The 25,577-nt window shown below is 36.3% G+C and overlaps 1 protein-coding gene across 1 annotated transcript; it reads right to left on the bottom strand.

The window, feature by feature from the left end:
• Positions 1–19,736, bottom strand: LOC129261383 (alpha-1,3-mannosyl-glycoprotein 4-beta-N-acetylglucosaminyltransferase A-like). Its single transcript, XM_054899448.2, has 6 exons — positions 19,607–19,736; positions 16,874–16,920; positions 13,041–13,154; positions 10,252–10,767; positions 9,402–9,647; positions 1–1,189 (listed from the first exon to the last, which is right to left on the bottom strand). The coding sequence occupies exons 1-4, from the start codon at positions 19,685–19,687 to the stop codon at positions 10,659–10,661; spliced, it is 351 nt and encodes a 116-aa protein (XP_054755423.1). The 5' UTR covers positions 19,688–19,736; the 3' UTR covers positions 1–1,189; positions 9,402–9,647; positions 10,252–10,658.
• Positions 19,737–25,577: the final 5,841 nt, after the last annotated feature.

Genomic DNA, 25,577 nt, shown 5'->3' with positions numbered 1-25,577 from the left:
GGGGGGTAGCAAATGAAAATTGGGATCCTATAACGTCAGCAATTGCAGGCCCTTCTTGCCTATGAGCAGTGACAGGACTGCCATGTTGATTAATACCCTTGACTGATTATGTACCCAGAACAGAGCCCAAGCTTCCTCTGAGTTCCATCATTATCCTTGCGGTTTCATCTAAAATGTTTCTCTTTCCTCACCAAGCTGTGTTGAAGGTGTGAAGAAAGCCTTCAGGATTTATTTTTCCCTTTCCAATTTTCTCTTGAGTGAACTACTGATGTCATCTTCCATGTGAAGATGATGCAATACATGGTCATATGCAGAAGGGGGTGGGGCAGTTGCCCCCCCCCCCCCCCAGAAATTTGAGGGGGAAAAAATCAGAATATTCATAAAAAATGTACACAAATATCCTTCAATTTCACTTTATAAAATGCAAAAGTGCCACAATGACAAGCTCAGTCGCCTCACTCTCTCACATTTGAGTTTTTTTTTAATTTCTTACGCGTCACACCCAGTCCCGCCCCCGGAGACTACCCTTTTTATTAATTCACCCTCAAATAGTCCGAACCAAAAGCGGATCAGAAAATAATGTATACTCAGCAAGCAACATAATTTGTGTTAATGAATTATGAAATAGTTCACTTTTTTTTTTACTTGACAAATGCAGGAATCTGTAGTTTGATCAGATTGTTCACACATAGTGAAGGGCTGCAGTGCGTGGTCCTTTGCAGGGGGGACAGGGGAGGGGCTAATTGATGAGCTCAAAAGCCAGGCAAAAAATAATAAAAAATATTAGGGGGCGCTACTTTCACAACCTACTGGCTAAATCTGCAACAATAGCAAAGCTAAAAGAAAGTGGGGTTTTCCCGGGCTAATTTTATTTTTCAAGGTTCTTTTGAAGAGCATTTTGGGGGTGAAATCGCCCAGAGCGGAGAGCCCCTGTGAAATTTTTTCCGTCACCAGCCGAATTTGCTCCTTTGTACTACAGTTTTCACTGGACCCTATGTGAATTTCAGGGGCTCTCTTTTGGATATTTTTCCAGGGCTCCTGGGGGCATTTCAGGGGTGACTTTATATATAAGCCCCTGAGTATTACTTTTCTGTTACTTCAAAAAAAAAAAAACTCGCATATCAACATCTTTAATACCATATCAAAGTTAAAACTGTGTACATATCATTCAAAAAAATACACGGGAGCGCTGAGCGATTTCGCTCTCGTAAGCTTTGAAATCGCCCTTGCAAACCCAATAGAGAGAGCGATCTTAGAAAAAAAATCACTCCCGTGATCTTGTGTACAGGAACTAGCTCGGCCATACGTCCGCTGTCTTCCCTTCGTGCGTGGGTTATAACGTGCACGTAATGTACCATTCACATTCACAAAGCTCAGCACAGTGAGCACACTAGTACGGTACGTACATACGGTAGATGAAAAAATGGCAGCCATGTGTTGCTGCCCTCTACGTTCAATGAGGTGTGCTTTTATCAAGGCTTTCCGATTAGAATTTTCGATATCCTGGCGAATCAATGCGAGCGACAAGTTCCGAACGCACGCACGTAGATTACAAGGGCAAAGCAGCGGCACAAATCGCGATATATAGCGACTGGTAAATACGTCTGTAAGGATGATGACGTCATCCAAGATGGCAACTTACGTTGACCAACAAAAAGATCGAAGATGACGATGTTTCGATATCATTTGAAAGGAATTAGCGGTAACTGCGGCCTAAGGTACGATACTTCTGAATTTTATACATTTCTTCGTGAATATGGATGTAATTTCTTTTTCATAATGTGACATTTTATGTACAAAAAAACGATCGGAAAATCGGATTTCCGAATATTAGATCTAACGTTACTGCTAATACGTTGTCTGTAAATACAGAGACTGAAGCTTTTGGTCTACTGCCAGACCTGTCGTGCGTATGCTGCTCGCTCCGGTCCCCATCGGAAAGGGGTAGTTGTGAGCTTTGGTGATCAGTTCATTTCAGGCTCTAGTCACGTAAAAAAGCATTCAGCTATGAGGCATACCACGTTCCTCATTTATTATGAGCATTAAGCATTTGTTCCTAAGGAAACTGCACACCAAATTTTGCTTATTTACTAATCAAAATCCATGAGAAGTGTACTCTATTCTATTGGATACTGTACAAAACATATTGAATACCAGCCTTTCATGTATTATTTTACAGTTGTATAGTAACCTCTCTTTATCTCTTTCAAAGTTTCAGGATCACTCACACAGCCACATTAAAAATTTGATAATCAGATTTTTCTACAATAGCACTGAATAAAGACAAATGGCAATATACATGTATATCTATTAAAGTAAATCATTCATTACTTGTATAAGTAAAACAAATTGTAGAGATGGCACATTAAATCAAATGGCATTATTGCAATCATTACTTTTGTTGGTAAAAGAAATAGTACGGATGGCACATTAAAATACAACAAACAATACTTCAAATTTAACATGTCTAAAATGATAATAATTACAAATGATATGTTTCCTTTTTTTATTTTAAAAATGACTCTAGCAAATTAAAAAATGGCTCTTGGAAATTGAAAAATGGCTCCCATAAATTTGTGACCAGTGAGAAAAATGGCTCCTGTAAAAAAAAAAGTATTTTTTTCCCTGGTACATATGGCAATATTTCAGTATGTTCAGTCTGTAATATATATGTATTCAAATATGTAAATGTTGTTTTAACCATGGTGTACATGTAAACTTTATTCATGAGTCAGCAGTGAGCTTCAACATGTCAATAACACCTGATAATATCAACACCATATGTTCACAATACATATTATCATTTTAATACAAGCATGCTTGGCACTTCTATACAAAAGAAATCAATAGTAACTTTGAAGGGTAAAATAAAATATGTTTCAGTTTCACACAAATCAATACAATATGTTCATTCAATTCAATACAGATCTTACACAAAATCATTATAACTGCTTTCCATTGAATCTAGTAATAAAAAAAAAAAAAAAAAAAAATACAATTTGTGTGTGTGTGAAATTTGCAAGCTAATCAAGGCACAATGTTCATCGATAAAATAAAGATCTATAATTGTGAACATTTTAGATTTTTCCAAAATAAAGCCCATTTGGATATTACACTGAAACTGGTTAAAGACATAATTGCCTTTATTTACATGCATTTTGTCGTTTAAATCAAGATTTACTTTTAGATTTTAAAGAGGTTTCATATTCTTTATTTTTAAAGGTCAAGTCCACCCCAGAAAAATGTTAATTTGAATCAATAGAAAAAAATCCAACAAGCATAACGCTGAAAATTTCATCAAAATCGGATGTAAAATAAGAAAATTATGGCATTTTAAAGTTTCGCTTATTTTTCACAAAATAGTTACATGAACAAGTCCGCAACATGCAAATGAGAGAGTCGATGCTGTCCCTCACTCACTATTTCTTTTGTTTTTTATTGTTTGAATTACACAATATTTCAATTTTTACAAATTTGACAATAGGGACCAACTTGATTGAACCATAAAATGTTAAAACAATGGTAATTCCACATGTTCAGAGAGGAACAAAACTTTCTTTCGCATGACAAAAAGGGGAAAATTAGAATAATTCATATTTCATATAATAAAATACAAAAGAAATAGTGAGTGGATGACATCATCTGTTCCCTCATTTGCATACAGACCAGGATGTGCATATAACAATTTTGTGAAATTAAGCGAAATTAAAAAATGTCATAACTTTCTTATTTTACATCCGATTTTGATGAAATTTTCAGCGTTGTGCTTGTTGGATTTTTCTCTTTTTATTCAAAATAACCTTTTGTTGGGGTGGACTTGTCCTTTAAGTGATGAAAAAACTTGACGATACATGTACGCATCTTCACAGGGAAATTGGTTTTAATAAAAACAGGCAACCAAAAGATGTCACAAGCAAGCTGCTCCCCTACTGGTCATATGATATAAATTCAATGAAATGCAATATTCTTGTAATGTAAAATTGAGTATAATTTCAGACAATGCTGCTTGCATATGACGTCACAAAAAAAAGGGAAAAAAAAAGAAGTATAATGCATGAATTGCCAGGGGGAATTTCCCCATCAATGCGGATCATTGTGGCCTAGCCTTTGGACTTTGAAACAGAGGGTTGTGGATTCGAATCCCAGCCATGACATAATTTTCTTCAGCAAGGTATCTATCCACAATGTGCTGCACTCAACCCACGTAATGTAAGGTAAATGGGTACAAGCATGAAGTACATGTACATGTAATTCCTCAAAAGAGCTGTGAGCACCAGAATCGGTAGGTGAGCACCAGAATCGGTAGCCGAGCTTAGCTGGGGTAAAGTGCCTTGAGCACATGAAGGCGAATATCTTATACCTTATATCATTATCATTATTATTTTGGAATGCATATTTAGTGAAAATCTGAGCTAATGATTGTAAACAATATTGAAAATATCTCTTAAACGATCAATTCTTCAAACTAACAGCTCTGCTGGGCCTGGGAGAAGAATGTCCAAAGTATCTTACAGGTGAAATTAGTAAAAATATCAACGCTAAAATCTTTAGGAGGGATGAACGACTCATGGCATGACAGTGGTTACAATGCAATGGGTGTTAGCTTTTTAAAGTTCACTGCTAAAATCCTACACTTGTCCCTACTGGGAATTCTCATTTTATTATTCAAAAAGATTTATTCAATTTTAGTTTGCGCGGGCATTGTCAGCTTGGATGGCAAACACTCCTTTTGATTAAAACAAAGTTTAAAGATCAACTAAAATACACATCTACCGGCAAACATGCCGATGCTGGAGGTGTATCGCCATGACAACAAGCTTTCTAAGTATCAGATACCGAGAATGAAATGAAATCTCTGATTTCTGGACATCAGGGCGAAAACACCTCGGGAGGAGCCCTGATGAAGAACAAACAGCTCATCCACACCATTCCTGACAAGTAATATTGTATTAAAACAGAAACCAATACAATCACTATCTCCAAATTGGCAACTTGAGACGCCGTGCCTTCTACCTATTACATGCGCTGGGCACTCGTCTTTCAGAACCTCACACTGCACACGCTCACACCGGCCAGAATAGGAAAATACCCAAATACCCATTAAGCATGAGAATTCATTCGTGCCTCGTAAGTAGTCTACAGGCGCAGACTCAAAGTTGACACTTTAACAAATTATACCATGTCTTGGGTATAGACTAGACTTCAAATCACCTGTGTGTTCAATGAGTTGCTAGAAGCAGCCACAGTACATATTCTAGGCTCACTACTTCAGACAAAGCTTCAGGCATTATGGGGGAAAACCACAAGTCTGTGCCTGCAGACTTCCTCAAACGTACACCTGACAATTCATTTTGCACACTTTCACACAGGCTCTAATCAAAGGTTCTTGTAGTTGCAAGATTCATAGACACACGTTCTTCTAGTCCCATATCAAAAGTAATTGTCATTTAATTTGATGCTACAAATATAAATCCCTGCAAAGTTGTTTGTAATTAGGACAATTTCAGACATTTGCAAGTATTTTGTATTGGGGATATTACGGGCATTTTGTAGCAACACTCAACCTTTATTTATTTTCTGACGGGGTAGGATTTAAAGTGGGGGGGGGGGGATAGCGGCGGGTAGTTTGTGATGAGGAAAGTATTAAACCACCCATTGTCTGTTCCCCGTAGAGCCGCGAGGGCTGGAATGCAAAAGACCTGAATCACTTGCTTGGAATTATGCTAAAGCTGACTCAGTCGTGACATCTTGCTAATTTCCATAATTGGCCGAGACAACTGTAAAACTCCCAATGAGTTTGCTGAAATCCAACCTTGGGTATACATGCTGAACCTGAACTGCGCTCAGACACTTCCACCTTCTAAGGTCCTCTTTCAACTATGCATACAGCTTTAAAAATTCTGTTTTTTAATTTATATGTTGATGACATTGGCAGCAAGGTTCCTTCATATCTTCATTCACAAAAGAATGCACCTTGCAAAATAACCCAAACCAAGGTGAATGCTTCCTCAGACATCTGCAAACAAATGAACTTGACACCATTCCAGCGGGATACCTTTATAACAAGGATCCATTCATGAATTCTTAATACAACTGAAGAAGCTGAATGCCGAGTGACATCTCATCGTTGTTTGAAACTGTGAATACCACCGTGTACCCTTTAAGGACCTTTCATTTTGCTCAAATTTGTATTCAGTTGTTAATTTCAATGTATAAAAAATATAGAATGAGGCAGGGAAAAAAATACTTTTTTTTGTTAGAGCCATTTTTAAAATAAAAAAAGGAAACATATCATTTGTAATTATTATCATTTTAGAAATGTTAAATTTGAAGTATTGTTTGTTGTATTTTAATGTGCCATCCGTACTATTTCTTTATTTCTTTTACCAACAAAAGTAATGATTGCAATAATGCCATTTGATTTAATGTGCCATCTCTACTATATATAAAAAAAGTAATGAATGATTTAATTTCACAAAATTGTTATATGCACATCCTGGTCTGTATGCAAATGAGGGAACAGATGATGTCATCCACTCACTATTTCTTTTGTATTTTATTATATGAAATATGAATTATTCTAATTTTCCCCTTTTTGTCATGCGAAAGAAAGTTTTGTTCCTCTCTGAACATGTGGAATTACCATTGTTTTAACATTTTATGGTTCAATCAAGTTGGTCCCTATTGTCAAATTTGTAAAAATTGAAATATTGTGTAATTCAAACAATAAAAAACAAAAGAAATAGTGAGTGAGGGACATCATCGACTCTCTCATTTGCATGTTGCTGACTTGTTCATGTAACTATTTTGTGAAAAATAAGCGAAACTTTAAAATGCCATAATTTTCTTATTTTACATCCGATTTTGATTAAATTTTCAGCGTTATGCTTGTTGGATTTTTTTCTATTGATTCAAATTAACATTTTTCTGGGGTGGACTTGACCTTTAAAAATAAAGAATATGAAACCTCTTTAAAATCTAAAAGTAAATCTTGATTTAAACGACAAAATGCATGTAAATAAAGGCAATTATGTCTTTAACCAGTTTCAGTGTAATATCCAAATGGGCTTTATTTTGGAAAAATCTAAAATGTTCACAATTATAGATCTTTATTTTATCGATGAACATTGTGCCTTGATTAGCTTGCAAATTTCACACACACACAAATTGTATTGTTTTTTTGTTTTTTTTTATTACTAGATTCAATGGAAAGCAGTTATAATGATTTTGTGTAAGATCTGTATTGAATTGAATGAACATATTGTATTGATTTGTGTGAAACTGAAACATATTTTATTTTACCCTTCAAAGTTACTATTGATTTCTTTTGTATAGAAGTGCCAAGCATGCTTGTATTAAAATGATAATATGTATTGTGAACATATGGTGTTGATATTATCAGGTGTTATTGACATGTTGAAGCTCACTGCTGACTCATGAATAAAGTTTACATGTACACCATGGTTAAAACAACATTTACATATTTGAATACATATATATTACAGACTGAACATACTGAAATATTGCCATATGTACCAGGGAAAAAAATACTTTTTTTTACAGGAGCCATTTTTCTCACTGGTCACAAATTTATGGGAGCCATTTTTCAATTTCCAAGAGCCATTTTTTAATTTGCTAGAGTCATTTTTAAAATAAAAAAAGGAAACATATCATTTGTAATTATTATCATTTTAGACATGTTAAATTTGAAGTATTGTTTGTTGTATTTTAATGTGCCATCCGTACTATTTCTTTTACCAACAAAAGTAATGATTGCAATAATGCCATTTGATTTAATGTGCCATCTCTACAATTTGCTTTACTTATAAAAGTAATGAATGATTTACTTTAATAGATATATATTGCCATTTGTCTTTATTCAGTGCTATTGTAGAAAAATCTGATAATCAAATTTTTAATGTGGCTGTGTGAGTGATCCTGAAACTTTGAAAGAGATAAAGAGAGGTTACTATACAACTGAAAAAATAATACATTAAAGGCTGGTATTCAATGTTTTGTACAGTATCCAATAGAATAGAGTACACTTCTCATGGATTTTGATTAGTAAAATTTGGTGTGCAGTTTCCTTAGGAACAAATGCTTAATGCTCATAATAAATGAGGAACGTGGTATGCCTCATAGCTGAATGCTTTTTCACGTGACTAGAGCCTGAAATGAACTGATCACCAAAGCTCACAACTACCCCCTTTCCGATGGGGACTGGAGCGAGCAGCATACGCACGACAGGCCTGGCAGTAGACCAAAAGCTTCAGTCTCTGTATTTTGGTTGTTCCGCTGAACTGCGTTGGCTCACTCACCAATACATAGACCATGCATAGACTGAAGACCTTGGAGGCCCGTACGTACAGACAACGTATTAGCAGTAACGTTAGATCTAATATTCGGAAACCCGATTTTCTGATCGTTTTTTGAACATAAAATGTCACATTATGAAAAGAAATTACATCCATATTTACGAAAAAATGTATAAAATTCAGAAGTATCGTACCTTAGGCCGCAGTTACCGCTAATTCCTTTCAAATGATATCGAAACATCTTCATCTTCGATCTTTTTGTTGGTCAACGTAAGTTGCCATCTTGGATGACGTCATCATCCTTACAGACGTATTTACCAGTCGCTATATATCGCGATTTGTGCCGCTGCTTTGCGCTTGTAATCTACGTCCGTGCGTTCGGAACTTGTCGCTCCCATTGATTCGCCAGGATATCGAAAATTCTAATCGGAAAGCCTTGATAAAAGCCACTGATCTCGAGATCAGTGATAAAAGCACACCTCATTGAACGTAGAGGGCAGCAACACACGGCTGCCATTTTTTCATCTACCGTACGTACCGTACTAGTGCGCTCACTGCCTTGAGCGTTGTGAATGTGAATGGTACATTACGTGCACGTTATAACCCACGCACGAAGGGAAGACAGCGGACGTATAGCCGAGCTAGTTACTGTACACAAGATCACGGGAACGATTTTTTTTTTCACGATCGCTCTCTCTATTGGGTTTGCAAGTGCGATTTCAAAGCTTACGAGAGCAAAATCGCTCAGCGCTCCTGTGTATTTTTTTCACTGGAATGAGGATATGAATTCAACCATTTTGGAGTATCTTGAAATGCATATACATACATGTACATGTATGAACTCTGTATGAAAAAAGCGCATTCACAGGAGCTACATCTCAGCTCAGCTTTTACATGTTTAAGATGCTGTGTTTAATTAATAGTTTTCCATCCGCGAGAGATTGTTTTCCATCCGCGAGAGATTGTTTTCTATTCACAGTTGAGTAAAATTGATTTTCCGTTAGTCATGATAATAAACGCCTTTCAAAATGCAAATGTGAAATGGGGAAAACGGCGTGTTCTTAAAGAGGATTATATTGTTGATGCTTTAGCAGTGATTTCATCCATGTCATTAAAGTATGTATTTGCACTATAAATAACAAGCAATCAGGCAAAACATTGATTGATTTTTTTTACATTTTCGGGATCTACTTTTCACAACTTACTGTGTAAATCTGCAGCACTGCAGTGAATGGGTGTTTTCATGGGCTCTTTTTTAACCTTTTGACCATTTCTAGGGCAAAATTTCCACGAGACCCTGTGTAATTTAATCCGTGCAAGCAATCCATGAGCCTGTTCAGACTGGCAGAGATAGCGCGATCTAGCGCGCGCTAGATCGCGCTATCTCTGCGGTGTGGAAGGTACAACGTCGTTTCGGTCCGCCCAACAGCGAGCCACGGCGAGCCAAAACGGCGTGCCACTGGAGCACCTCTTGGGGGTGGTCCACGAGAGATAGCGCGGTCTAGCGCGCTCTAGATCGCGCTATCTCTGCCGGTGTGAACTCGAGCTACGATAGCACGCCGGAAGTCATCAAACACAGTTAAAATACAAGAGTCTAGAATCTAGATTAATCAAATTAGAAATACATGCACAATGTATACAACGCCATGAAATAAACGTAGGCCGGCTACGTAATAGGCACAGCGATATCGAGCTCTCAACTAACTAGTACGGGTTCGTAATAGCGCGCGAAATCTTTGACCGCTCTGACCTCATGAGGTCACGCGTCATGGCAACAGGACCTCTCAAAAAAGGGGGTGCTACGATAGACCGCGCTATCTCACTGCGGTGTGAATCCGGCGAATGCCAATGGGTGGACCGTGGATCGCGCTACGATAGCGCGATCCACGGTCCGCCCACGGTCCCCCCTTGCGGTGTGAACAGCCTCCATGTGAGCTAGGCAAGTAGAATGCAAATCAGTTACCACAGGAATGTGAGAATCTTTTTCCAGGCTCATTTATAACACACCAGGGGCCAGTCTTACAAAGAATTACGATTGATCCAATCAATCGTAAGTCTATGGAAAACCATCAGTGTCATAAATTTTTCTACAGGAAATTTGCAAAATGTCCTTTGTAAACAAAGGAGAACACACCAAATTGTCAAGAAATCAATGAATTTATGAATATAAATCATCTCTAGAAATTTTTTTGAACAAACATGCATTTTGTACATGTATGATGGCTTTGCCGGCTTTCCATAGTTGCAATTGATCGGATCAATCGCAACTCTTTGTAAGATGGGCCCCAGAACTTTATCTGGGTCAGACAGATTTAAAATAAAACATAAATATGTCTAATATGTTTAAAATAAAGAATTCATATTATTGTGACTCACCTGACAGTAGTATTTTCCTCTTATTCTCCCATACATCATTAAAAAGGAGAAATCCAAATTTTGTTTCGTTCTCCACCTGAAATTATCATGATAAATATAATAAAATCAATTAAAGTACTCTATAGAGGGATCAAAAAACTTTGTGGAGGTTTGCAAAAATTTGTGTTGTGGGGACCCAACGTGCTGTCAATGCATGCAATAATGTTTCAAGAGGAAACCCTAAAAATATTATTTCATATTAGCATCACTACATGCTTCGTAATAAGTAAACAAGTGATTATTGTCCCTCAATAGCCTACAGGTATTATCTTTAGCATCAATATAAACGCTCACTACTGTAATTATCATTATCGCAGCAATTAAGTGACCGATTAACTTGGAAATCTCAAGCGATTCCTATCTGGCTTGAAGGATTGTGATTACAGCTGCAATATAAACAGATATTTTTGGATCCTGAATGAATAAACAATCCCTTTAAAGTGGGAACTACATCCATCCCGTAAATAAAGTCATATGAATAAAAAGAGCAAAATACAAGTAAAACGAGAAATAAAAAAATATAAGACAAACAGCTCCTCCATACATGTATGTCATGTCATTGATTTCCCTAAAATGTCAGCTTGTTTTTTTTTTCCAAAATATGAAAGAGATTATTTTTGCTGGGGATACATCATCAGGCAAATAATATCTTGCCCCCTTCTATAAGAATATCTAAATTCATCATGATTAGAATTTTCAGAATTTATGGATGGGGGGGGGGGGAGCTCCTCGCACAGGCTACACTGTATGTCATGTCACAAATTTTTCAATATTTTTTCTGCTTTTATTACTTAAACCAATTTTAAGATAAATACACATGTAATAGCTGTGGTAACAATCTCAAAATGAGTTCGAACAGAATCAAAGAAAATGGGTAATTGATGAGAAATGAGCAAAATAAGCATGAAATTCCAACAAATGTCTGGTATTTTTCCATGCAATATTAATACACTGTCCCACATATGCTTTTCTGTGATAGTGATCATCAGAATTATTGGTTTTGAGCTAAGATTTCATGATATCACAAAGATCAGTTTTACATGTATGTACCAGGGCTCCGTCTTACAAAGAGTTACGATTGAACCAATCAATCGTAACTCTATGGAAATCCATCAGTGACATAATTTTTTCTACCGAAAATTTGCATAATGTCTTTTGTAAACTAAGGAGAACACACCAAATTGTCAAGAAATCAATGAAATTATGGATATACATTTATATCTAGATTTTTTTTTGAACACACATGCATTTTATATGTTGACGTTGCTGGCTGTCCATAGTTGCACTGATCGGATCAATCACAACTCTTTGTAAGACGGGGCCCAGATCTAGATATATGATAATAATATGGTGACAGTTAACCTTGATAATTCAGACTTTCTCATAAAACTGTTTGCTGCAACTACGTTCTTTTACCTTCAAGGTCAGGGTGAACTTCCCCTTTAAGGCATGAATTAAAAAGCCATCATGGTAGAATAAAGTATGCAGCCATATCTAGTTCACGTATGGATTTACTGTAATCTTGTCACTTTCCTTAATTGATTCGATTACTTCAGAGAGACAATTACCCTTCTTGCATTAATTAATCATGTTAATAATTTAAGGTTGATGAGAAAAGCACCATCTTCATCAAAGCTACATGCATCACTATCTTGGCTTAATACGAGAGAAGAGATCTCACTCTTGTAATAGAAATACAAAGAGGGAGTATGTTCCATATACATGTAGGAGAAAATAATCTTTTGGGACATATGTGATCATGATATTAGAACGGTCATTAAATTGGCAATTATTTGGGAGTTAAAGGGAAGTTCACCCGGAAGAAAAGATTGTTGTAAAAATAGCAGAAAAAATTAGAAAAATATTGGAGAAGGTTTGAGGAACATCCATTAAAGATTAAGAAAGTTATTAATATTCTAAGTTTTTGAATTTGTGACATCATAAAAGAGCAGCTGTCCCATATATAATGTAATATAAAATGCATAAATTTAAATTTTGTATTGGTTGGTGATGACTTATTTTTGTTTTCTTTTGAAAAATGTGTGTGAAATGATTTGTCTATTGATATACCGTAGGTACAGTAAAACCATTCTCAATTTTCTTATAAAATGACATTTCATTGATTTTTTGCCACAGGACATGTACTAAAGTTGCTCGCATATGACATCACAAATCAACAAATATTTAAAATTCTGATAACTTTTTTATTCTTTGATGGATTTTTTTCAAACCCTCGACGATATATAACTTCCCCTTTAAGTTTTATCTGAGTTTAATACTGAGTAAAGGCCTACAGTGTATTTTACTTACTTGACTCTTTCAGCTGTGTCACCAAATGTTTCTTTTATACTGTTGAGATCAGGATAATATTCGGCAGGGGGGGATATCACCTCTATCAATCCGGAATCCACTTCTGCTGAAAATCTAGAGAGAATGAATGAAAGGTATATATTTTCATCTGTTCAATTTAATATTTTATCATTGAAAAATGTACCATTAAGTCATTTACCATTCACATCAACGAGAAAGATTGGTTTTAATTCAAACACCATTTTGCATTGTGGTAGCAAACGTAATACACAGGAGCAATGAGGGTTTTTGCTCAGTGGACCGTAAGCTGCAAATGTAAACTTGCTTGCAAATATTCAATTAGAGAGAGCGATCAGAAAAAACAAAATCTCTGTTTACTCTGTGTAATCCTGACCATACATACATGTATGTCACTATACAAAACATTATTCCCCAGATAAATTTAGCATTTGTCACGGTATCAATGACACTCCAAAATTCACACAGATAAAAGTGAAATAAAAATACAGTTTTTGGAAAAAAGTTGTGTCGAACTCTGGGGATGAGAAACGGTTTTCAGTGATCCCCAAAACTGTATTTTGAAATAATGACCTGCAAATGACCTTTGACCTTTGGTCTAGTTACCTGAAATTACATTCATCCAATTACCTACCTAAAGCTGATTTTTTTTTCCCTCTCTTTTTCAGTTACAAATTTTATGAAGAAAAAAAGTAATATAAGTGGTATTAATTACGGCAAAAACAAGGTGGTCTGTAATTACCATGAATTACATCCTTCTTTTTCTCATTAATACCCCCTGTAGCATTCTTTTAGGATTGGATGAAGGTTCATACAGGTGTACATGTACATGGATTAGTGAGTCTTTTTAAATTGGTAAGAGCATTAGGGTGCATTTTTATCACCAATTTTTTTACCCTAGAATCACGATGACAGACATTGAAAAACATTTCTGATGAATCACGGTTATGTAGTAAATCGAAATTAAATGTAAACATTTTTCTAATGAAACAAGAAATGGGGAAAAGGGTGTTCGAAAGACGTTTCTCCAGAATCACAAAAAGGGTGAATCAAACAAATTGGTGATTTGAATAATGATTCTATGATGTCATTGTGTCAATTATGATGTCATTGTGTCGGCCTACTAGTACTTCTGCGCTCATGCCAAACTGCGCGCTGCCAGGTGTATTCTTCGCTTTCGCTTCACACAGTAGCTGTTCACATGTACTGAAAATCAACGTTGTGTGTCTTTTGCAATTAAAACCCTGCATAGAAGACACTGTTTCATTACGCTTTCTAAAACTACATGTAATTTACTGGAAACCTGTTCAGGAAACCAGTTTGGAAGATCACTTTGCTAGCGTTCCCATTCGATCACACGAAAGTGGTTTTCAAAATCACTTCACGTAAAACGATCTTGTTGCTATAGAAATGCTCTCAGTGGGGTGACAAGGTTGTGTCCTCACTTGCGCTGAAACCAGTTTAACGAGGCAAAGCCATCTTGAAAACTAAATCGCGAGATGGTTTTATGAACCGGTTTGGAAGATCGCTTCCAAACTCGCTTCGACCGTTCTCATTACACGTTAAACTAGTTTCCAGTAAACTAGTTTTAGGAAGGCAGTGAGAACGGTGTCAACGTTGACCTACATGTTCGGTACAGTTCCTGGGTCAAACTGCTCACTACAATGTGCGCTGACTGGGTGCAAAGTGAAGGAGATACCACATTGGTATAGACCCTGATTAAGAATCCGCAGTTATCATGTTTGATTCATGTTTGTAATTCTACGTGAATATTATGTTGTCACTTAAAGCAGCCCAACACTATGTACAAAGTATGCAGGCCTACATGTTCCATACTTTTACTGATGCAGACAATTTCATTATCTATCTCTACACAGTTTATGCTCTGGAATACTAGCTGACCTAGCTGGAATACGATCAATTGGGCAAAACAAATTTTCAGCGTATTTCATTTCTATGGTCTATTTCAAACAATAATAAAATGTAGATGGATGACCTGCCAGTTCATTAAACTACCAGCTCTTGTGGATAGGCAGTTTATTCAAAGGCAGATAAAAACCTTGGTTGGTATATAACTGAACAGGAAGCTGGAATTTGCCATGACCCCCTGTACCTTCCTTCCCATAATTCCTGGAGTGTCGACCTTTGATAACACAGAAACATGTATACCATTTAAAAAATGAAATCAAAAGTCCAAGTTCATGACAAACATTCAAGAGGCTTATTCCTGTTTGTTGATACTGAATTCACCCCCATCCCATCACAGAAAATACCTAGTCTGCAGGCACAGACCCCGATTGAAACTTTGATCAACAAGTGTGTCTCCACGCAAAAACGAGCACAAACATACAAAACTTGCTGTTTAGGGCCTTCAGTACACAACGCATGAGTAGGCTGCAATTCAGACCCTTTACTCGAGTGAAAGGTTTGTACAGCAGACTAGAAAATACCTGGGAATGATTTCATCAACATTTGTTGTCCAACAAGATCTTTCTGGATTTTGATTGACTGAGAGACCACGTTTACTATTGTAACATTTGGATAAAACACACTTTTTCAGATAAAACATCCGGCAAGTCCTTTCATAAAACACTCACCAGACACTTTGAAAGTTTCTGTTATGGTTTAATAGGGGAACATGAAAGGGACAGACGATGGAAGGACAGACAGACAGATGGACAGACAACCCAAAAATACAATATGCCTTTGGCAACAAACTACAGTGGATATAGCCAGTAAGACATAACAAGAAAACGAACTGATTTTTTTTTTACATTTAATAGTTTCTTTAGTTTCTTCCATTCAGTGTAAATACATTGAATTAAAATAATCACCAAAAGCCCTAAAGTAGCAGCGCCAATGAATCCTTAAAATCACTTGCAGTTTTCAAATCGCATGATTTATGACTTCACAATACATTCGGAATACAGACAACTTGAATTAGTCAAATTAACTTGAAAAGTGATACAAATGTCTAATATAATGCATACATGTATTTCTGAAATAAAAATTTTGTAATGCCAGCACAACTCTCTATGCTCAACTGAACACCATGCAGGCCCCTGATTCAGCTTTGAATACAGAACCCCAAAACAGATAAGTGTGCAATATATATGTACATGCCATCAGAGATAATTGCAAATTAATGCTTCTTTGCAATTATATGGGACTAAAATGAGACAGTCAGATGGTTCAATCTTCATCCTCAGAGTCGTATATTGATCCATTTCAAATGTCATTAGGTTAGTCATCATCGCACAGTGAAATAATATTCTTGACACACTGTAGATGTAGCCGAGGTCTAGATTACCTCATAGAGGCACACAGCTTTCATGAAGTCAAAATTAATCTTATTATGCTCCTCAAATCGGCAACATTAATTTTTTTACATTTATTTTTCAAATTTAAAAAAATAAATACATAGGGAAATAACATCAGAACAAATTATGATTAGGGTGATATTTAATGAAAAGTTGCCAATTCTAGTCCTACATCGAAATGTTCAAAGACAGTCTAGAAAATGGGAATATTCTTCATTTTCATTTTCTTGATAAATTTCCAACTAAATTAAAACATAGAAAATAGATGACAATTTCTTGGATCTATTAATGTGAAATTTCAGCAACTCTTTGGGGGGGAAGGCTTTTTATTTGTTTTGTCCCCCTCCAAAAAAATGATTAAACGGTAGTCAAAATCGAAAACATTTATGCTTTTAGCGGTCGATTGAACGGCTTTTGGTTGAGTTCATGAAAATGCGAAGTTCGAGAGGCACCAAGTGTGCATTGGTGCGAAGAAACCTGTATAAATTTACTTACTCTTTTTGTATTTTTGCTGCTTCCTTTGTGACATAATCTTTGTCTGCCTGTAAAAACATAGACAATTGTTGAAATATATGATTAGTACTAGTAGGCATTAATTAGTGAGATAAACCTTGCTTTTATAAAAAGAATAATCTGGGAATTTAGTGGATGGTTGGGTGAAAAATATGTCTCTGACCAGCATAAAATTGAAAACACTTTTAAAGGGGATGTAAACCCCTACAAAAAGTTGACTTGAATATGAAAATGAGAACAATCCAAACAAGCTCAACAATGAAAATTTCATCGAATTCGGATGTAAAATAAGAAATTGATAACATTTTCATCCCTTGATTCCACAAACAGTTATTGACATCCTGGTCTGTATACACATAGGTAACGGATGACATCATCCGCTCTTTGTTTCGTTTGTGGTTTATTACAATATGAAATGTTTTAATTTTCTCCTTGATAATGTGAAACAAAGCTTGATTCCTCCCTGAACATGTGGCATTGCTGTGTTTTTTTATTCACTTTATTTCCAGGCAAAAGACAACAAGACTACGTACAAGAGGAAAAAATTACCACCAACTAGTGCCTGAGGAGGACTGAATTAAAGAAAAACTAGTTTCTGTTTATATGAAACTCTCCTCACTAGTCGGGGTTTTAAAATATTAAAAAATAAAATCGGTATAAAATGGCAATAAATGTTTAGATGCAATACATGTACTTATTAAAACAAAGAACTTAATTATAAGTGTGTTTGTTTCCATGTGCAATTACAATATCCAGTCAATATGAAATGTTTATGCATTTAAATAACAACGTTATACTATTATCAGATAGTAAAGCCGAGTTAGAAAACGTACAAAATCATTATTGACTACATGTACATGTACATTCATAAATTATATTATTGAAAACACTTAGATGACTTGAAGTATTATAAAAAAAACAATTACATGTGTTATGAAATTAAGATTAGAATATAAGCTCTTGGTAATCTGTTGCAATTCGGTGAAAAGTCACCTCATTGTCAAAACTGCAAATACTGATTATGTATACATGTATAGTGAAGTAAATGTACAAAAGAGTCACAATGACAATGGTTCACAATGACAGTAATGATTTTATTTCTTGACGTCATACATGTACATGTAAAGTCTTTCATCACTGTACAGGTTTAGAATGTCATAACTTTATTCAAAATTTGATTTTGATATTTTAAGCATTACCGGGTATGCTTCTTTGATTTTTCTCTTTTCATCAACTTTTTTTGTGGGAGGGGGGGGAATTCCCCTCAAGACACGAGTTTAAGACATTCGGTGGATACCGAGTAGCATACAGTGTAGTATTAATACAATTCTAAAATTTTCTTTTAAGAATAGAACTATGCATAGGAAATATGAAATATTAAGCTACCAACAATGTGCTTGGAGTATTGTATCAAGTTTTGTCAACCTACATGTACATGTACAGTGTACACGTAGTTGCCATAATTGGAATTTTGGGAACAAATGTAAATATCCTGATGCTCCTTAAGCTACTGCCAATAGTATACATTGTTACGCTCAATAACTTGATAAAAAAGTTTTAATAGTCTAAATGGCCGAAAATTAATGCAAGTGTAAAGCCAACAAACAATAAATGTATAGAGTAATAGTATTGACTCATGCTGATACATGTCTGTCACAATTTATGCCAAACTTCATGAAAAGACCCAATTTTATTTCTGATATTTAAAGCACATAAAATAACTGAATTATTATTAGAATATTTTTTAAATAAGTGTGAATTATCAATCATTTACAACTAATTAAATTGAGCAGGATGCTAATCTACCTTGAACATATGATGTGATTGACACACCATCTGTTCTCCTTCCCTCTGACTGGATGATAGTGAACAAATATGTACGGCCGCCAGAGGAGGTGGTTGGAACTATGGTTCCCGAAGTGACGCTGGAATGCGACTGTTTTCCTGAGGGGCGGTAAATGGTTGCATTCGTGTCACTGAGGGGATCATAGTTTCACCAAACCTCCGATCGAAGGCAGTATATATTTGATTTATATCCGTCATCAGAATTAAATACATCAGATAGGAATGTAGATGTAACTGAATGAATAGCAATCTTTGAGAGAGAATTCATTAATACTTTTTATTAGCTTTGATGAGGCCCCTGGCTTGATCACATACGTGCATAGTACATGCACATGAGTTTGGGTTAAGCCCCGCCCACCCATAAATAGTTTAACTATTCACATGTACGTCTATGTCACAGCTTGGAGTACTATTCCCGGGTTGTGACGTCAGATGCCGGGATTCATGGCATTTTTGCCAATTTCGTGACATTGGTTGGAGCTATCTTTGGTCACTTGACAGGGTTTAGACCAATCATCTGTCTAGATTATTATTATTATGACAGATATACATGTAATGTAAATTAACGGGTCGTGCGGTCTAGTGGTTAGAGCATTGGACTTAATATGATTGAAAGGTTGTGAGTTTGAATCCCAGCTCGGCCATTAGTATCTCAACTTTAACCGAAAACGCCTGAGAGTAATTTTTGTCGACTACAATGGTAAGCCACTATGCCTTATTAACTTTGACGTACTGTAAAATGATTCCTATGGCTATATTTTGTTATATACCAACAGCTTGGCGTTGACTTGGCTGAAAGCTGCTTTGACGAGTTCCTACTGGAGTAACTTCAACAGGAACAAATACAACAGAAACAGAGATTGTTCTTACCTCTGCGATGAAGACTACAATAAGACACTCAAGTTTCTCTTCTTGTGACAGCCCGCTGACGAGAGAATGAAGAGTTTCCATCAAGTAGCTCTGCACGTCTCTCTTGATTGTAGGCACTCCTATCACAATGGATACTGTTGGAAATGATATATATATTGGCTTTTATATATCTAGTGCTTTACCAATCTACGACTGCTCAATGAGCTTCACAAAACCCTGTCACTTTTTAGCAGCCTGTTAGGCGCACACTTGCTAAACCAACCATAATGACAATTGTTTCCTACTGGTACCCAATAAGCACCTAGGTGAGAGTGGCAAAGTGTGGATTGACGCCTTGCCAAAGGACGCTAGGCCATGGGGGGATTAGAACACACGACCCTCTGATTACAAGGCGAGAGTTAGAACCACTACTCCAAGGCAGGCCGTACATTAATAGCAGCAATCATTATTACAATACTGACTATATTAATGGTTTTCATTGAAATGTCTTGTATGCATATGCTGAATATTGTATTAATAAGCTCACTTTCATGAAAATTGACATCAAAAAATAGACAAGGGACCCATAATGCACAGCTGTAAACCAAAGTCATGTGTAAGTATTTCAATATGAAACATTACCAAGGTATTAACTGGCTAGATCATGAATCAAATTGGCATATATTATTTCCAATATAATTCACAAGGAGAAAATTAATTTAACAAAAAAAAAATATGGGGCTACATTTGAGCTCATCAGCCAAACTTTGTATAAATCACAAAATGATTTTCATTGAACCCTACAGGAATTTCCAAGGCTCTTTTGGGGGACATTTTGGGTGCTTCTTTCACCCTCGCATCTTTCATTTTTTCTACGCTATCCACTGTTTAGGGTCTGATTTGGATAGCCGACACTCATGAGCTGCAAACCAGCTGATGTGAAGTGCAATGAGATGGATGGGGGGGGGGCACTCATGTACATGTATATGTATGTGGAATTTGCCACTCTGACAAACCTTTTTTCAGACTTTAAAAAAAAACACAAGAAGAGAAGCAATCTTTAATATTGAAAAGAGTATTAATGAGAGGATCAATTCAAAACAAGTTTCATCAAAATCGGTTATGAAATACAAGTACAAGTATCAAAGCAAGTTATGAACGTTTGAAAAGTATGTTGTACTTTCTATTGGGATCCTCCAATTGATCAAAGTGAATGAAACAAATGGAGAATTATCCACAAAATCAGCCATTTTGAAGCATGTTTGCCAATTTGTGGATCCCATAGAGAGAGTACAAGAAGACTCAAACTTCCATATTCTATAACCAATTTTGATGAAACAAGTTTTAGATTGCTCCTCTCATTTAATTCTTTCTGATATTTGATTCTTTCCTTGTATTTTGTTTTCCTTTAATTTCAGTTCTCTAGAATCTGTACCTAAATCTGCTCAGACGCTGCTCAGCCCCCCCCCCCCCCCACCCCTTTATGAAACATATTGACATGCCAAACAGGAGCCCAGAAGCAGTGATCTTGATCAGGGCCCCGTCTTACAAAGAGTTACGATTGATCCAATCAATCGCAACTAAGGACGGCCAGCAACATCAACATGTAACATGCACATTTGTTCAAAATATTTTCTTACTATGACGTATACTCATGCATTCATTGTTTTCTTGAAAATTCACTGTGCTTCTCTTTGTTTACAAAGGACATTGTGCCAATTTCCTGTAGAAAAAATCATGACAGTGATGGATTTCCATAGAGTTACAATTGATTGGATCAATCGTGACTCTTTGTAAGACAGGGCCCAGGTCATACGCCTGTAATCAGCGTAGCCGGGGAGCCTGCTACAAGCCTGCAGTTGGTCAAGTGGGTGTGTCACAGAGTTTGTTTTGAGGTTTTCAATCCACACAAGTAAACTGCACTGTAAACATCACTTCAGCCCCTATATCACCAACTATAAAAAGAGATCTTCATACAATATATAACTATCTCAACTATCAAAGATTACATGTACATGTAAATACACTGTAGCACTTGATTCTCTGAATCTCATCTAAGCTTCTATAGGCGGTGCTGCACTATACCGAGTTTGCTCAATCTCGAGATTTTAGCCCGATTGGCCCTCTTCGCGATTAATCTCGAGATTCAAGAAACCCCGTCTCCACCATCGCAAGAAGAGCGATTCCTGCTTGAGCGAGGCATCGATTCTTTATGGTCTGACGCCGTGAATAAATAATCCCGAGTGCGTCTGCACCTACAAATTAGCGTTATACATGTAATTCGTAAAATAGCGCGCTATTTTGCAATCTCGAGATTAATCCTACAAACTAGTGCGATAATTGCATCTCCATTGCAAATAATCTTGAGATTGTTCAGATCGGGATAATTTGCCAGATCAGAAATAGCGTGCTAATTTGAAAACTCGGGATGGTGCAGACGGCCCTTAAGTGAAGTTGTAATGAATGGGAAAAAACAAAAGCCAAGAGTATATTTCTGACAACATTGCATGTTATGAACTGATACGCATGGCAATGAATACATGTATGTATAGGGGCTTTCACAATTGCTTGTGCGATCGTTTGGTCACAATATATGTTGCACAGAATTGCAACGGTTGTAAGCAGTCGCACCACCAATTGTGAAAGGGGCTTATATAGTATGCACTCTAAATGTCTTTGAAAACCATGTTCCTTGGGTTAATAAACAGTGTTGATAGAATGCTGCCAAAAAAGACATGTCGGATTGTCACGTAAACTCGTAGGTGGAAGGAACAGCTGAGAGGTCTCATATATGGAACAAGTGTTCCGACTTTGTTTCGTTTAAACAACATTACAGAACATTGACAAGATGAAGAGGAAGCAGGATATGTGTGTCAAGTTGATGGCTTAACCCAAACTCCCTACCTTCATCTGACCCCCCCCCCCCCATTCTAAATAGATGCTTGTACATGGTATTGTATCGTGTAAGGCCGTTCAATATACATGTACTTCAACTTCCTGTTCATAGCTGCACACAGACAGTGTTACAAATTTCTGAAAAGAAATTCTATTCTAGAAAAAATTATGTCAGAAAATATTTTTCAAGAACTAGAATATACAACTCAGGTAATGACCAAATCTATAAAATAAAGATACAAATGAATTTAGTTGCAGTAAACCTAGATTCCATTTATAGAAAGTCTGTATATAAACCAAACTTTGTGAAATACGGTAATGAAATTTAAGCTGAAAAACAATCATACTAAGGGTTCCATGGCATTTGCTCCAGGGACAGTTGCTCCGCTCTAAATTCCACACCTTAATGGAATGACCAACTTTGACCCTGAACTTTATAACACTATACATGTACATGTTATACCTTTAAACCTTACCTTAAAAAATGTCCAATGCTGATGCGCTTTTGTCACAGTGCACCAATTGACGCCTGTTGCCATGGTTAAGTACATGTATGCTATTTTATTCATGAGTCCACTGTTTGAAGAGTGGACTCATTAATTCAAAACAGTGGACTCATGAATAAAACAGCGTGAACAACCAAGGCAACAGGCGTCAATTTGGCGCACTGTGACAAAAGTGCACATCAGCATTGGACATTTTTAAATATACTTGGTAAATACATGTAAGCATAATTTTTACAGGAAATCTGCATAAACCATGGGTTCGACCGATGGTTTTAAACACCACCTTTGTGATTTCGGGCCGACATGACTAGAATGAAGACTAGACTCCAAAATTACTGTCTAATGCTGAAGCAGCCATGTATGCGTGAATCTGGTCTCACTAATTCAGACTCAAAATCACTTTGCAAAAACCAAAGGTCCGTGACTACCCCCATTTTTACACCATCTCAAAAGTAATAGAGGAAAGAAATATGGGGAGATGTTCAGCTGCTATTCGGGTGATATTGATTTGTCATTAGCTGATCATCCGGACCCCTGTATGGTAACAGCTGTCTTGGGTTACACAGAGTGGTAGGGAGTCTCAAAGGCATCTCGTTAGGAACCCTATACGCCGCCCCGAGATGGGAAGCTAGTGTTGCAGACTTTCAAAGCAGCTCCAAGAGGCAAAGAAAATGCTAGAAGAGACCCCCCCCCCCCCTGCTCCTTCTCTACGACTACATATTTTAATCAAATAGTCTTGTCCCTTTCAAGCCTATCCATAGCCTGGTTTTATTGATTCTTAACCCTAACTAGGCCGGGCTTTTTTGGCTGTTCTGTGGCCGGGGGGGGGGTTGATTCAACCCCCCCCCCTGAGATCTCGGCCGCAGATCGCGGGAGCGCCGCAAAAATTTGCACGCTGGTAGTGTGCGATGTAATCTACAAGGCTGTATGGTAAAATTTTACAAAATAATGAGATTTTATTTTGTATGAATTAATTATGCTAATTTATGCATAAATCATACTTTTTGCTCTAATTCACTAAATAAAGCTCCTAGAATGCTAATTTTTGGTAAAAACATTCTTTGTAGCATTCTTAACAATGGTGATTGAAAAAACTTTGGTTTGGAAATCAATTTCTTATGTATTTTATTGTTTTATGAATTTCTTATGTATTTCTTTGTTTTTCAACCTTTTGTTTTTCTTTGTTTTTTTCACCAGATTTATTGCACAACCTTTTTAAAGCATAATTATGCTAAAATCAATTGCTTTCAGCTGTTTAAAGTAAAAATAATCATATCTTTATGAATAAGATGAGAAAGCTCAATTTGCATTGACTTTGTACACAAAATCACGTTTTGGAACAATTTTTGGTCTGACATGCACTTACAAAATGTTGCGTAATTTCGGAACCGCGTACCCGGGCGTCGTAAATTTGGTCTCAAAAGATGCGCGAGACTTAAAAGTATAAACTCTGCGAGTGGCGCGGTCAAAAAATTTCGCGCGGCGGAATGATCGCAGAAAATGTTGAGGGGGGGTTGATTCAACCCCCCCCCCGGCCATTTTAGGGTTAATGGGGACAGTAATAGGTTTCATAAAATGTAACATGGATAAAGACTTACAGAGTTTTTATAATGAGTAAAAATTTGAGTTTTGGGTATATTTTCAGTGAGTGTACAAAGGGGTCAGTTGTACTTGAGTGACACCTTAATTCTTGATCCTGTTGCCAATAGGACAATTTCCATACTTGACTTTGACATTCGAATACCCAAATATTGTTTGTCCAAATGTTCTCAAACTTTTGTTAATCCCATTTTGTGATTTTCTGTTTTCATACTTGTAAGCTAACTTGTTCCAAGAGTTTCATTCTCCTTTATAAGATGGCTTGCTGTATCACTTGGAGTGAAAGTGAATTTCTTGCAAAATAAACAGGGTCTTTGGCATCAGCTGTAAATTCCTACATGGCCTTTCACATACAGTAGTGGATAGAAGTCCACACATCTCTTCATAAATAGAGATAAAAGACAGCATTACATGTACAAGTACTTGTAGGTCTACCTATAAAAATCAATCTCATATGGCATTTACATTGTACAAACAATTACACTGTACATTATTAGAGTGTTAATATTGTACTTGCCCTATCAATATGGAAAGAAGAGTGGACACACATAACTGTAGATGCATGTACATACATGTACATGTAGCTCATCTGTGTTTCTTTTTTCTCTTTTTTTGTTGCTGTTGTTATTTTGCCTAATTTGTATTTCTCAATCCTCTTGATTCATATTGATTCTATAATTTTGTAATATGATAGCAATTCTGATTCAGTTCTGTGATTTATATTGTTATTGGCATTTATGTTGTATTGTTCATGTTTTATTCTGTGATAACTTTGTTTAGCTTTATATGTTATGTAATAATTGTTGCTTTGTTGTTTCATGTTTTGTTGTGTTATACAAGTATTGTACACTAAAATATCTTTTATAATGTCTAAACTTTTGTAACTTGGCTATATGCTGTGTTTCAAGTTTTTATCCAAATCAACCATTTTTAATGAATGAATGAATGAATATCTGTTCAAATCACCTAATTTTCAGCCTGGAGTACTCCTT

Source organism: Lytechinus pictus, chromosome 5 (genome assembly GCF_037042905.1).
Source record: "Lytechinus pictus isolate F3 Inbred chromosome 5, Lp3.0, whole genome shotgun sequence".
Classification (NCBI taxonomy): Eukaryota; Metazoa; Echinodermata; class Echinoidea; order Temnopleuroida; family Toxopneustidae; genus Lytechinus; species Lytechinus pictus.
Note: the sequence above shows the minus strand (reverse complement) of the source record. Positions and strands in the feature narration are given on the sequence as shown.

What these genes read in the sequence shown, in the direction of transcription:
- LOC129261383 (XM_054899448.2), bottom strand. Translation starts at nt 19,687, where the DNA reads ATGGAAACTCTTCATTCTCTCGTCAGCGGGCTGTCACAAGAAGAGAAA. An exon ending in GCAGCAAAAATACAAAAAGA is followed by an intron (nt 13,155 to 16,873) that starts GTAAGTAAATTT and finishes CATTCTCTCTAG; the next exon opens with ATTTTCAGCAGAAGTGGATT. An exon ending in GACACAGCTGAAAGAGTCAA is followed by an intron (nt 10,768 to 13,040) that starts GTAAGTAAAATA and finishes TGATAATTTCAG; the next exon opens with GTGGAGAACGAAACAAAATT.